Source organism: Henckelia pumila, chromosome 2 (genome assembly GCF_033568475.1).
Source record: "Henckelia pumila isolate YLH828 chromosome 2, ASM3356847v2, whole genome shotgun sequence".
In the NCBI taxonomy this organism is placed as follows: domain Eukaryota; kingdom Viridiplantae; phylum Streptophyta; class Magnoliopsida; order Lamiales; family Gesneriaceae; genus Henckelia; species Henckelia pumila.
Genome location: NC_133121.1, coordinates 196,984,844 through 197,000,514, shown reverse-complemented (window position 1 = coordinate 197,000,514; position 15,671 = coordinate 196,984,844). Strand labels below are relative to the sequence as shown.

The window sequence follows — 15,671 nt, the reverse complement described above, 5'->3', positions numbered from 1 at the left end:
CACCAAAGCAGTGGACAAAACACCATACGAGTTATGGAATGGCAAAGCTCCTAAGTATTCGTACTTGAGGATTTGGGGATGTCCTGCTTACGTGAAGCAGACAGTGGGAGATAAGTTGGATAGTCGATCCACCTTATGTTATTTTGTAGGGTATCCGAAGAATTCAATCGGATATTATTTCTATCATCCTGCTGAAACAAAGGTGTTTGTTTCAAGGAATGTCACCTTCTTGGAGAAGGAGTTCTTATCGGATAAGAAAGGCGAGATGATGGAACTCGAAGAAATTCGAGAAGAACCCGAAATACAAAATAATGATCCTACACCTCAGAAACCATTGCTGGACACGCCTGTACCTAGAAGATCCGAGAGGACTTCTAGACCTCCTATTCGATATGGTCTTCTTCTTGAAGGGGATCAAGATGAACCCGATGTTGGATGTGATCCAAGAAACTTCAAGGAAGCAATTTCTGATGCGGATTCAAATTTATGGCTTGAAGCTATGCAGTCGGAAATAGATTCGATGCATACAAACCAAGTTTGGTCTTTAGTAGATCCTCCCGATGGAATTGTTCCAATAGGGTGTAAATGGATCTACAAGAGAAAGCTTGGACCTGATGGTAAGGTATTGACCTACAAGGCGCGATTGGTGGCGAAAGGTTATACTCAAAGACAAGGAGTTGACTATGATGAAACCTTTTCACCAGTTGCAATGTTCAAGTCCATAAGAATCCTTATTGCCATAGCTGCTTGGTATGACTATGAGATATGTCAAATGGATGTGAAGACTGCTTTTCTTAATGGAGACATTAAGGAAGAAATCTATATGAAGCAGCCTGAGGGGTACACATCCATGGGAAGCGAGCATAAGGTATGCAAGCTTCAGAGATCAATTTATGGTCTAAAACAAGCATCAAGAAGTTGGAACCAGAAATTTGATGAAACAATAAAGGATTTTGGTTTCATCAAGAACCCGGAGGAACCATGCGTGTACAAGAAAGTAGTTAAGGATGCTGTGACATTCTTAGTACTTTATGTTGATGACATCCTACTCATTGGGAATGATGTAGGGATGTTGCAGTCAACAAAGATATGGTTATCAGGTAGATTCTCGATGAAGGATTTGGGTGAGGCATCCTATATTCTAGGGATACAGATCTATAGAGATAGATCTAAGAGAATGATAGGACTCACTCAATCAACCTACATCGACACCATATTGAAACGGTTTTTAATGGATGGGTCCAAGAGAGGACATCTACCCATGTGTCATGGAGTTTCTCTATCCAAGTTTATGTGTCCCAAGACGGATGAAGAGATAGAGAAAATGACACATGTACCATATGCGTCAGCCATAGGTAGTATCATGTATGGGATGATATCTACCAGACCGGATGTAGCATTTGCTCTGAGTGTCACGAGCAGATATCAAGCTAATCCCGGTCAAATGCATTGGAAAGCTGTGAAGGACATTCTTAAGTACTTACGAAGGACTAAGAATATGTTCATGGTATATGGAGGAAGAGAACTAAAATTGGAAGGCTATACCGACTCTAGCTTCCAAAGTGACGTGGATGACTCGAAGTCAACCTCTGGATTTGTGTTCATGCTCAATGGCGGTGATGTCTCTTGGAAGAGTTCCAAGCAGGACACCACAGTTGATTCTACCACTGAGGCAGAATACATTGCGACATCAGCTGCTGCTAAAGAGGCCGTTTGGATGAGGAATTTCGTCCAAGAGTTGGGCGTTATTCCGGAAGTTGTTGGTCCAATCCCGGTGTACTGTGACAACACGGGTGCCGTTGCTCAGGCAAAGGAACCAAGGTCTCATCAAAGATCCAAACACGTACTGAGGAAATACCACATCATCCGGGAGATTGTGAAAAGAGGAGACATCACTGTCGAAAGAGTGGCCTCTGCAGACAATATCGCTGATCCACTTACTAAGCCCTTGCCAGGACCATTATTCGACAAACATCGCGAAGCAATGGGTCTACGTAGTATGACTAGTTGGATTTAGGGCAAGTGGAAGATTGAAAGAGTAGGTGCCCGGTGAGCCAACTTGTGGCTAAGGGCTTTGATGACTCTTTGTATAAACAATCTTTTGTTTAATATAATTTACACTTTTAATAATGGCAATGACTTTATCTTTCTTCATATTGTTATATTGTGATATACTATTGTTGTTTTGATAAAGACCTTGAATATACTATAGTGTATGTAAGATGTGGTAGAACATGGGGATGTCTATCATGAAACACATCTTGTAGTCACTGTATATTCTAAACTGTTCCTAGTCGATTGAGCCGTCCGATAATAAGGATAAGGATCGCTCGAGTTTGAGACTAGCATTTGCGATGCAGAGTACCACGTTTCATTGGTAGGGAGCATAGAGATGTTCGAAGCATGCAAATGGATATTCATATGATGAATGATCGAACTACCCTATCCGGACTTTACAAGTTGTTATCACTTATCGAGTGGATAAAGTCCGCGGTTTTGGTTGTACACCATTAGTCCTTACTACTTGAAACATCATTGAGACTCTATATGCTAGTACTGTGCTTTGACTCGTTTACCGACTCTATTGGGGTCATCAGGTGTCGGGATTGGGTACAGTTACAACACATATAGGAGTCGATGCTTTGTTGTCAAGGATTCACCACATACTTGCGAGTGTGGATATCCTATGCGATCTGAGGAGATATTAGTGTGACGAATCTCTGGCCAGAGTACATGATGTGTTTTAAGAAATGGTTTCTTAGTAACACATGCGATGTCACTATTTGATCTTCAAGATGTATTGCATAGTTATCGAATCTCGAACGACTCTCGATTTACCAATGGTTGTTGATTCGATCGGGATATATGGATGAAAGGACCGTACTGTACGCTAACCAAAATCTATTGGTTCTTGCAGGCACTATCAGTGATACCTAGGGAATCATGGGCCGATGTTGCTAGGCGCTCTTACCATGATTCGATGGGCAAGTCGGAAATTGTTGTTCCGAGTCACAAGGAGTTGTGAGCCCACGGCTAGCTGTATCCCTGAACCATTGAGGGTCACACAGAGTAATGGATTTTTAATCCCCGTTGAGATAGTTAAATTTAAAGAGTTAAATTTAATGAACAAAGAAGTTGGACTTCTTATTTAAGAGTAGAGGAGTAAGATTTCCTAAAATGACATAGGGATGGGCATTTTTGGAAATCACTGAATTCGGATTCAAAAAAATTTATCTGGACTTTAAAAGGTGCAGAAATGGTTTCTGTGCACATTGGTGAAATCGGTTTATCAATCGGAGTCATGATGAATTTTATATTAATTTCTGAACATGCGGGCTTTGCTTGTCGGGCTTGAACTTATGACTAATGGGCCCTAAGCTGTTAGTGGCCTATATTATAAATAAGTTATTGCAGTACAGAAATTACACAGAACAGGTCACAATTTTCGAAAACCCTAAGTATTTTCTCTAACAGTGGCCGCCCCCCTCCCCTCTGCTCGGTGAAAATCCAGTCTGTGAATTTTGAATTACAGTCTGGTTTAACGGATCAAATTCGTTAATTCTCTTCGTAGAAACTTCTGATAGATTTTCTAGTGCAATCTATCAGAGGGATTAATTATCCGTTCATGGACCTGATTGAAGAACAGTTCGTCCATCAGTTCCAGGGATATACAACAAGAGCAGAGCAATCTGTTGATGTCCATAATCTCGCTTCGAGATTGGAGGTAAAAATTTATAATAGTTATTTAATTTTTACACACACAATTTAATCGTAAAAGTTTTGATACCCATTATGGAATCGTTCCATATAAAATTTTTAAACTTCCGCTGCACCGGGTATCAATTCTGATTGATCTGATCGCCGACGTTCTCCAACAAGTGACGTCTGGGAAATCAGCGCTAAGTTGCTGGATTTTGAATACAAAATTGGCTCAAGGTCAAACGGAGATTTGTGAGTTTAATCTCTCTAGCTATAATTGATTTGGAAATCTTATTTAGATCAATCAATACAGATACAAAGGTTCGTTTCGAAGTCAAGATATGGCGATCAAAGTTTTCAAGACCGAGTTCACTAATGGAGACATACAACGGGAGTTTATTATGATAGGGACTCTCATGATCTCAGTTGTAGTAAGTATATAGCAGCTGCTGCTTCCTCTGTTCTCCTTTTGTGGTCGAGATCGATTTGTCATAGCAGCTAAGCTACTATTATAATATAGGTGATAATATTGGATTTTCTGCAGACATTGGTCATGTTTTAGGTGATACAAAAGAGCCTTTTTGGTTTTTTCAATTTCTTAATTATTTACTTTTTTATTTTATCTTCTTGTCTAATGTGAAAAGTTCTTAACCCAACTCGTGCAAATGAGCACATTTGAAGGTACTCGTACATGAGCTAATCCAGTCTTCATAATTGGTTTTGGATGCTGGACCTTGCGAACAACACTATGCAGGTGAGTTTGAAAACATCATCATACTACACATGGTGTCAAGAGCTAAAGAATTTGTTCACACAAAGAACATTATTTTTTCTCATCTCATTTCATAAATAATTTTTGACTGCACGATTTCTCAAGAACACTTGGTTATCAATAGCTCGATCCTCTCCCCATTCGACTTTTATTTAAAATTGATATGGATATGTGGTAAGATTTAAAAAATATATGCCCTTGTGTTTAAAATATATTAGCGTATACAACAAATCACAGGTGACATTTCTTGATTACCAGAAACATTCATTTACATTTTTTTATGTTACGCTATAGAACCCCATATTGCAATATCTATTGAATTTTTTCACGTTATCATTTTTTATGTTGTCAGTTGTCACTTGAGTTTGTGGTTCTGGAAACATTGCTCACGTCTTATTGCCAATTAACTGCCTTTTGTTCCTTTGTTGTTTATGTTTGATGCATGATTCAAGATATTCACATTTAACCCATTGTATTAAAATTTTTGAATGTCCAGCTGGCTCTTTTGACAGTAACCGATGTTTGCATGTGTTGGGCATATAATAATATAATTGCTAGTTTATTTTATCTTTTAGGTTGGAGGCTCGATATGATCAAAAGTTCACAGAGATTAATGCAATCTTCTGGTTCGTTTCAATTAAGCTTTGACTCTTAATGATTCATGGACGGGTCACTACTGTTTGAATATATGTATCATGATTAGAGGTGTCAAAATAGAACGACCCACAACCTTCCTCAAACCACCATTAGATGGGACCGGGTGGATTGCCTTTCAACCGGGTTGAAAAAAACATCAATCCAATTCACCTATTTTAGGTGGTGGGATATGTCAACCTGGTGGGTTTTTGTGCAATTTGGCAGATTGAGACGGATCAGTTCGCAAACCACCATTAGTTACCCGCCATGCCACTTTATGAATTGGGAAAGTTTCAACTCAAACAACACTGATTCTCCCAACGAACTTAACCCGTTTTGACCCGTCTAGTCCTAATCTAATTTTTTTTAATTAATAGATAAAATCAGTCGTTTGCTCATTCAATTTTTCATATACTCTATTATATACATATGCAATATAAAATTGAGAGCACATAACATTATCTTATTTTTTAAATAATTTTTGTGATTGGAAAATTTTTTTATGACAATAAATTCCCTTGCATATAAAACACATCAATGTTATAAAAACTGAACTACAAATAAATTCATTTCAATTTTATCCGCATTTTAAAATTCATATAAATCCTAAAAAAATTATTATAAAACACCATAAATTTTATAAGTAACTAAAATTATATTACTCAAACCATTATTATATTTAGATGAGGTTTTTTGTGAGACCGATCGATACAATCTATATTTATAATAAAATAATAATAATTTTTGCATAAATTAAAGTAATTAATTTTCTTAATTTGGGTTGGAGATTCATCTATCAAAAATGATATGTAAAAAATTGTTCATAAGAATTTTTGTGTTATACTTAATTATAAAAACTTTTTACAAAAATTATTTTTAAAGTTCTTAATTTTAGTATAACATCTATTTTTATTTCCAAAAATTATTCAATCACGAAATATTTTATATTAAAAAACTTAAAAGAAATTATTCCTTGAAAATAACGACATGATGGGTAAAAAAAAACATAATAACTCTAATATAAAATACTTTTAAACACCTTCAAAAAATAAAAAATACTTTTACACGTGTATTCATATTATTTGTTCGTGCCAAACACGCTCGACCAGTCGCGTGGGCCAGAATCTAAGCTGGTATCCAGTCAAACAACTGGCCACCCGGTCAAAGGCAAAGATAATAGAAATTCTCCAGTTCCATTTCCCACACCATTAACACCAAAAACCAACCCAAACCCCCATCCCCTTCTCAGCCGCCGTCACACCGCCGCCGCCGCCACCTCCCAACCACTCCACATTTATGCTATTTCTTATACAGCTAGCAAGCAACCTGTTTATTTCCATGAGAGTCTGGGTATGCATACATAATGGAGATATATATAATATGTTACCATTATTACTATTCATAAGAAGATTAATGCTTTGCTAGATCATTTCCACTAATTTTGGCGGCACCAATTAATTACTACGCCCCATCTTCATTTATCCGCCATTTATCCCAGATTTTCTTGTACGTTTTGACGCAGAAACAAGTTTGAAGTACTTAATTGGATGGAGAATTTTCAGACAATGTGTAAAGAAAGTGAAGATGGCGTGGATGAAGAAGAGAGAGATGAAATTGCTGCGATTATGGAAGCTGACGAAGATGAAGAGTATTTACAAGCGTTGCTTGATAGAGAACTAGCCGGTGGTGGGATCCAAGTGGATGAGTGGATTTTACAGGCTCGTTTGGGTGGAATCGACTACATTCTTGGAGTGAGTTTCATTTTATTTTCAACCCCATTTCATATTTTTAGTGAGGAAATGATGGGAGTTTTTGATGCAGAAAAGGGAGTTTCTTGGGATAAGATTCCATACTGCATACTTATCAGTCGCTTATCTCGACGGGTTTCTTTCAAGAAAACCCATTACTGTAAGTTGAAACTATGATATCATCAACATTATTTGTGGGTTTTTTGAGACGATCTTCATTTCAATTTCACAGGCTGAGAAGCCATGGGCGATCAGGTTGCTTTCAATGGCTTGCCTTTCGTTGGCGGCGAAGATGGAGGAAGCCACGGTGCCGCCGTTGTCGGACTTTTGCTCGGAAGATTTCAATTTCGAGAGCAGAAATATACAGAGGATGGAACTCTTGGTGCTCAACACATTGGATTGGAGGATGGGATTGGTCACACCCTTCGAATTCATTCATTTCTTTGTCAAGAAACCGTATGAACAAAGTTCAAGAAATGTGGTTTCAAGAATTGTTGAACTCATTTTACGTGCAACGAGAGGTGGTTGATTCGTCGATCCCTTTTGTGGAATTCGAAAAGTTTTACTAAATTTGTAATTATGGATTGGATTGCATGAATGTTTGTTTTGCAGATGAGAAAATAATGCGTCACAAGCCTTCTGTGATAGGTGCATCAGCCACATTGGTTGCAATGGACAGTAGATTGACAAGACACGAATTGGGGCTCAAGATCAGCCCTTTAACTTCACGTGGTGTTCTTGAAATTGTGAGACACCTTTTTTATTTTCTTCATTTTTAAATCGTTTCGATCCCTTCCCTCTTGTTTATCAACGAACCAAAATGGTATTGGTCCTAAATAGTAGAGAGACTAGTATATGAGTATCCTATTTTGGGGTGAATTAGGCACATATTGTGTATCTTTTTGGATATTGAGTGCCAGAAAGTTTAAAATCAACAAGTTGATAGATGTTTTCGACATTTCGACCAAGTCGCAAGCAGGAGAGATCAAAACAATGTTATCAGGCCTTTTTCCATATGTTCGATTACACTTTTCGATCGGGTATTCATGCATTTCTTATTTATTTTATTTTATTTGAATTACAGGAAGATTTCATTACTTGCTACTTACAAATACAGGAGTTGGAGTTGAGAAACTTGAATCCAAATCAAGAAATCAAGTCCCCTGACTCATCTCCTAGCTTCTTACACAGAGTTGAAGTTGCTGATCCACCAAGCTCGTCTGCTAGGAGAAGGCTCGAGTTCAAAGAAAGTGACCAAATTGGTGATCCCCCAAACAAGAATCAGAATCAGTGATTTTTTTTTTTGTAAACATGTAAATGTAGCCAACAGTCCCAATTTTTCTTGTCATGACCATTTAGTCCCTTTTTTTTTTTTTTTTTTTTTTTTTTTTTTTTTTTTTTTTTGCTCTCTATATTTTACATAGAAGAGTATTCATTGAAACCTAACATTTGGAGAGTGCGCAAGTGTGTGCCTTTTTCTTTTATAGTATCCTGAAAAGGCTGATGCAATAGGATTAGGGGGAAGGCTGTCTCTATGATTTGATACATCAATGTTGCAAAGTTTCCCATCAAGAAAAGTGTGTAAAAAGATGAGTGTGATTGGATTTGTTTGAATGTTAGGGGGTTAGCCCTTTGGAGGTCGGGCCCTCTTCTGTTCCTTTTTCTTGTTTGATTTTTCCCCCTTGTGTCATTCATTGGCTTTTGTAAAGGAGTAGAAATTTCTATGCTCTTTCATGTCTCCCGGTTCATTCAACACTACATATTTTGTGTGGCTATAAGGAAAAATAATGAAAGTCTTTTTGTTGGGATTAATATAAGAATAGAAGAGTGATGCCAAACCTACATTAGTTCTTAACCACAAAAAAAAATCAATATCAAAATTCTATTTATTAAAATCTCATGATATATCGAACATATAATCTTGCTATTAATAACAAAATCTCACGATATAATCGATAAACAAGTTATTAGACGTATCTTTAGCATTCAAAATGGAATCGGGTTTTCTATATAAGTGTTCGGTCCCAACTGATAATCTCGCGTGATTATAGACGAGACATGAAGGTGTTGTGTGTAGTTCATCTCTCCCACCTCAGAATGATGGACTGATTTATCGAAGAAAACTTGAATCTAAAAGTAATTAAGAAGTACACCCACACAAATGACACAACAAAAAAGAATAATTGAACTTCATGGTGGTCGAGTTCAGCCCACCATCAAGAGAGGCGCAAAAATATTATTCGAACTTACACAATATATCTATTTTTTAATTAAACTTAAATTATGATAATTTATATATTTATTTTTTTAAAAAAGAATAGGAATCATGAGGGTCAGCCGGTTATAGTTTTTGGGAGAAGAATTCAGAAGCTTATCTCTGTGTTGTATGCTGAACTCGTAGCACTCCAAGCTGGTCTACTCTTAGCATGGGAAAATAATTTACAGCTTCATACGATCTCGTCGGATTCTCTCATGGCAGTGCAAGCAGTCGCTTGTCACAGAAGGATATGAATTTTATTGATGCTATAGTTGCAGATGTCAACCGTTTACTTGGTTGAGCAGATATTGATTCATTACGCATGTCAAATGATCGGCTAATGGCGTTGCTCATACTCTTGCAAATTTTGCTATTTCTTCCCCCTCCTCGTTTGTTTGGGTCCGGGGCAGTTTTTCTTTTTGGTTGATATATCTTGTAATTAAAAACCTCTTTTCACATGATTAATATTACAAGTTTTATTCCTAAAAAAAAATTATATATTTTCGTTTTGAACACACCTTTAATTTAAAAAAAAAAAACTAGAAACGAAACCATTTTTCCTTGGTTATACATATAAATATACTATTTGGATATATATAATAAACTCTCACAAATTTCACACAAATAGTGAATATAATTGTTAATATTAATGAAATTATTTTTTTAAAAAATAATGGCAGGTTGAACAAATCTCCCCTTTTTCAACCCGCAACTCAAACGAGTCGATCGACTATTTTTTACTTATCTTCAAATGAGTTGGTAAAATCGTAATCTACCTGAGAAAATGGCTCTAACCGTGACATAAAATAATCCCTCTAATTTTTTAACAATAACTTCTCCTGCTTATAATTTGTGATGTCCAAATTTATTGCAAGCTTGAAGACGACTGACTGTTGGTAGCAATTATTATGTGGCATGAGGGTTATTTAGACAGCTCCTACTGAAATTATTATAATGGTCCATTCTTTTCTGGCGTATAGGAAGACTTGAAATGAGTGACAATAATGATTAAAGATCTTTCCCTTTTTTTTCAACGTAATGTTGGATTCGGAGTACTATACAAAATGAGACTATTCAGTTTGTGTTTTGAGTAATGTAGCAACACGAATTGAGACAAGAATGGAACAGAAAACTATAAGTCGAGGCTAAAGTTAGACTCTATGTCCTTAAGATGAATTTGCCCCACACGGTGCTAATGGAATATGGCAATCGTATCTCAAGATACAACGACTTCGTTTTGTAATATGAGCACTTCAAATTACAAAACCCGGCAAACTTTGAAGATGCTTTTTGAACTTTCTGGAAATGAAGAACAAACTATTGAATGCAGGAATATGAACAATACAAAATTATTGTATATTCGAATTTTCAGAATATCTAACTCTTTTCCATTAAACATATGAGTTCTATTAATAAAGATTGAAAGCCTTGGAAGAAAAGGTGTATCATTTCAAATTGAACCCTTCATCAAAAGATGTCAAGTATAACTGCATCTTACAAACAAACATTCGATTGCATGTTAACTTCTAATTTGAATTGTAATTACCGAACACATATTTAAATTGTTGAATTCAAATTCTAATTCTAATTGACAATCTCAATTGGCCAATTGCCTCAAAGAGATACACAGTGACAAACAACAAGAGATGCCACTTATTTTCCATTTCTTTTCTTTCAATAATATATATAATATAATACATATTATATAATATATATATAATATTTTTCTATTCAATCTTTTAACTCGATAAAATTCGAACAATTATTTGTGAAAACTTTATTAATTTCTCATTCACCCTAATTGGTAATCAAGAAATAATTTTATCACAAATATTTTATCGATTCTAAATGTGTACACAACCCAATTTTTCCAACAATCCCTCACATAAATGAAAATTAATGCATGTATGAAATGCAAACACTTTAGAAAGTCCAAACGAAAGATTACTGCATCGGGAGAGGTAGCTTTTGGCTTTGAACCTTCCGTATTAGAATACCATCGGATTTACGAGCTACTTAGTGAAAGTGATGTCTTGAACTATCCAACCGTTTGTGTAAACCAAGACAATGGTATCAACACAATAACCTTTCTCACATCTTACTAGTTTTCATGGTTGTATCCGTTTTATCCATGGACATGCTCTTGGATTGATAAGTGTTTCATTGAAGCGGCTCGTCTTCACACTTACATAGGCGATCTCCTGTAACGAGTAACCTACCATACTCGACTTTTTCAAGTATAGGAATCATTAAAAGCATAAGCTTAACCTCACTACATGTGATAGGAAGCACGTTTTTCACCTTAAGAACGAGAAGACAACTTCGTTTCAAAGTCTGTCTTAGGTGTTGTTGCAACAACTCTCATAACATCGTTGTCCCATTGAACCAAGATCTTGGGATCTCCAGTCAGCAAGGTTGAATTTCCGTTATGATCGTTTTATTTGTAGATTTTTAGTCTCATTCCCCTTGATGAGCAGTTTACTTGATCTCTACTCAAACATTTTGTCAACGGATCCGCTAAATTATCTTTTGATTTCACATAATCTATGGAGATTACTCCATTAAAGATCAACTGTCTAATGGTATTATGTATACGACATATGTGTCGTGACTTACCATTGTACATGCTACTTTGTGCTCTTCCAATCGCCGATTAAATATCACAATGTATCATAACGGCAGACAAAGGTTTAGCCCAACATGGGATATCCTCTAAGAAATTTATTAGCCATTCAGCCTCTTCAGCGGCTTTATCTAAGGCTATAAACTCAGATTTCATTGTGGATCGAGCGATACACGTTTTCTTTGTGGATTTTCATGTCACGGCTCCACCACAAAAGACAAACACATATCCACTTATGGATTTGGAATCATTCGTATTTTCGAAATCCAGTTTGCATCACAATAGCCTTCCAACACTACTGGATATCTCGCATAATGTAATCCATATTCTGAAGTATGTTTTAAATACTTAAGAACTCTCATCAGTGCATTCCAATGCACATTACTTGAATTACTCGTGAATCTACTGAGTTTGTTGACTGCACAGGAAATATCTGGACGTGTACAGTTTGAGATATACATCAAACTTCCAATCACATGTGAATATTCCAGTTGTGATATGGGTTCACCATAATTTTTGCCCAAATGCACGTTTAAATCAATTGGCGTTGCGACAGGAGTCAGAACATGAGAACCAAACTTTCTTAACACCGTCTCAACATAATTAGATTGTGTGAGAAAAATTCCTTCTTTTGTCTTCATGATCTTAATTCCAAGAATTACATCTGCCAAACCCATATCTTTCATATCAAAGTTCTTAGTCAACAACTTTTTCGTGTTCATAATCACATTATGATCACTTCCCATAATACGCATATCGTCTACGTATAAACATACTATGACAAACGATTCAGGCGTGCCTCTGATATAAACGCATTTGTCACACTCGTTTATCTTGAAACTATTTGACAACATAGTTTTGTCAAATTTCTCGTGTCATTGTTTTGGCGCTTGTTTCAATCCATACAATGACCTAACGAGTTTGCACACCTTATGCTTCTGTAACAGGAGCCACAAACCCTTCAGGTTGCTCCATGTATATTTCTTTATCTAATTCACCATTTAGGAACGCGATTTATACATCCATTTGATGTATATCAATGTCATGAAACGCAACAATGGCGATGAGAACTCGAATGGAAGTTATCCTAGTCACTGTTGAATAGGTGTCAAAGAAATCTAGGCCTTCCTTTTGGTTGAAGCCTTTAGCCACCAACCGAGCCTTATATTTGTCTATAGATCCATCAGCCTTGTATTTTCATTTTAGGATCCACTTGCATCCTAAAGACTTTGTTCCTTGTGGAAGATCCACCGATTCCCATGTATGGTTTTGCATGATGGAGTCTATTTCGCTATTAATAGCTTCTTACCATAATGGGGCCTCTGGACTCGATAATGCTTCCATTATTGTTCGAGGTTCATTTTCTAACACATAAGTCAAAAAATCAAGACCAAAAATCTTTTCCTATCTAGCCCTTTTACTGAGTTCTCAATTCGTTATCATTTTCATGATTTTCCGCAGTCTCATTTCCTCTTTTGTTGCTACGATTCTCTTCAGTAGCAGTTTCTTGGTTATATTCAAGAAGAGGTAGTACAGTATCATCCATATTTTATCTAGGATGAGTTTCACTGACAATTTCACCCACGAATTTGTCGTGATGAGGTACTGTCCCATTCTTGTTCCGATGCATGTTACGACATGCTTCGGGACATAGTTCATTTTTTTCCTTCTTTGTAAGGAAACATATCCTCAAAGAACACAACATTCTGTGACTCAATTGTAGTCCCTCTATGAGAATCTGGAATGTCTGATTTGTGCACCAAAAATTGATATGCAGTGCTATTATTGGCATAACCAATAAAAATGCAAGCAATTGTCTTTGGTCCAATTTTTACTTTTTTTGTCTTAGGAAATTCTACCTTAGCCAAACACCCCCACACTTTTAGATATTTGTAGGCTGGCTTGTGGCCTTTTCACAATTCATAAGAGGTCTTATCATTTTCCTTATGTTGTACTTTGTTTAAAATTTAGGGAGCCGACAAAATCGCTTCCTCCCACAAATTATGCGGTAATCCAGAATTTATCAACATAGCATTCATCGTCTCCTTTAGTGTCCGGTTCTTTAGTTCCACTACACCATTGGATTGAGAAGAGTAAGTTGCGGTTGTTTGATGAATAATGCCGGACTCCATATAAAATTCATCAAAAAGAGAACCATATTCTCCTCCTCTATCGCTACGAATCACTTTAAGTCGCTTGATTAGTTGATTATCACCTTCTGTTTTATAAACTTTGAATGCATCCAATGTTTGATCTTTGATTTTCAACAAGCACACATAACAATATCGAGTGCAATCGTCAATGAATGTAACAAAATATTTACTTCCTCCTCTTGATTACACAAATTTCAGATCATAAAGATTTCTGTGAATTAATTCGAGAGGAGCAGTATTTCTTTCCAACGAATGAAAAGGTAATTTGGCCATTTTTGCTTCAACACAAACTTTACACTTGTGTGTTGGATCAACATCAAATGTTGGCAACAAGTTCATCTTCATTAATTTTTGCAATGATTTATAATTCACATGCCCAAGTCTTAAATGCCATAAATTAGAACATTCAAGCAAGTAAGAAGAACTTATGTAAGACCCAAAAATATTAAATTATTAATTATGGGATTTGAGAATTAAATTCCATATTATGGGCTAATATTGATTTGAGCAGTTATGGAAATGATAGATTTAATTTCTGAGCCAAAAATATTTATTTTGAGAATTTACGAAGTTTGAGAATTAAATTCCGAGAATTCTTAAATTAAAAGAATAAATATTCTATTTGAATATTTATGGGATTTAAGATTAAATTTCATGTTTCGAGAATTAATATGATTATTTCGAAGATGAAACCCGATCAGAGACTGATTTGAAAATATCGGAGTTTGAAGGGCTGAAATGCAAAAGGCCGGGATTATTTGATTAATCCGAATTTATTTAATTCTAATCCAAGTATATTTAGTTTGGGAATATTTAGAGTTTCGATTTAAATTTTAATATTCTTAAATTATTTTGGATTGAAATTAAATTAAAAGAAGGTCGATGACTGAATTGCAATTATTGAAGACATGAGGGACTAAATTGCAATTTTATCTGAAGTTATCCGATTTTAATTATATGAATCAGCTTGCAACGTGTAATTTCAAATTACATTCAGAAAAGTTTGAGAATTCCGAACAGAGAGCCGAGACATTTTCAATTTCTTTTAATTTTGATTCTTTAAAACTCCGTAACTTTTGATCCGCTAGTCCGATTTCAATTCCGAAAGATGTTCTGGAATCCTTGCGACAAGAAATTCGATCTCGTGTAAGTATTATGATGTTTTTGATATATTTCGAAATCATTTATGAGCAGAGATCAGAACTTGATGGTAGTTTTGTGTTTGTGCATGTTTATTCATTCCGATATTGAAACCGAATCGACGATTTGATATTGAATGAACTTAATCATGAATTCCAGCATGTATGTCGACTTATTTAGCATTTGATTATGCTGGTATTTGGTTGGTTTCGATAGATACATGCTGATATGAAGTTGAGTTTGAGTTTGATATTTGTCGGTTACCGAGTTTTAGTCGCTATGCCATTGAATAATGTTTTGAAGTCGCTTTGATAGCCTATGACTGAGATATGACCTTCTTTGAAATGTTATCGATGATATGGAATTTTTTATTTCTCAGTTTTAGATGAGTTTTGAAGACTAACGACTCAAGACTCCGAATTCGAATTGAAGAAAAAGAAGTGAGGTTTGAAATGAATTGTATTGACAAGATATTGATGATTTTGACTCGATATTGAAATGATTGAATAGAATAAATATTGATGTGAATATTTTGATGCTATGTTTCAGATTTGAAGCGTTCAAAACAGAAGAAATACGAAGGTATAATGACGACATCGAGAGTCAGGAATTTTGAAACTCAAGAACGATTCTTCTTGAGTTG

General features: G+C 35.7%; 1 protein-coding gene across 3 annotated transcripts; it reads left to right on the top strand.

Moving 5' to 3' along the window:
* Nucleotides 1–6,322: 6,322 nt before the first annotated feature.
* Nucleotides 6,323–8,248, top strand: LOC140884359 (cyclin-D5-1-like). Of its 3 annotated transcripts, none has more exons than XM_073291095.1 (6): nt 6,323–6,457; nt 6,630–6,858; nt 6,929–7,015; nt 7,088–7,376; nt 7,468–7,601; nt 7,973–8,248. In XM_073291095.1, exons 2-6 carry the CDS (start codon nt 6,655–6,657, stop codon nt 8,147–8,149), a joined length of 891 nt encoding a protein of 296 aa, XP_073147196.1. In that variant the 5' UTR covers nt 6,323–6,457; nt 6,630–6,654; the 3' UTR covers nt 8,150–8,248. The 3 variants fall into 3 exon arrangements, with proteins under 3 accessions (XP_073147196.1, XP_073147194.1, XP_073147195.1); XM_073291093.1 differs by having other exon boundaries at nt 7,940–8,248; XM_073291094.1 differs by lacking the exon at nt 6,323–6,457 and having other exon boundaries at nt 6,467–6,858; nt 7,940–8,248.
* Nucleotides 8,249–15,671: the final 7,423 nt, after the last annotated feature.

Coding starts and splice junctions, on each gene's coding strand:
- LOC140884359 (XM_073291093.1), top strand. CDS start 6,655: ATGGAGAATTTTCAGACAATGTGTAAAGAAAGTGAAGATGGCGTGGAT. Junction 6,859..6,928: donor GAATCGACTACATTCTTGGA/GTGAGTTTCATT, acceptor TTTTTGATGCAG/AAAAGGGAGTTTCTTGGGAT. Junction 7,016..7,087: donor TTTCAAGAAAACCCATTACT/GTAAGTTGAAAC, acceptor TCAATTTCACAG/GCTGAGAAGCCATGGGCGAT.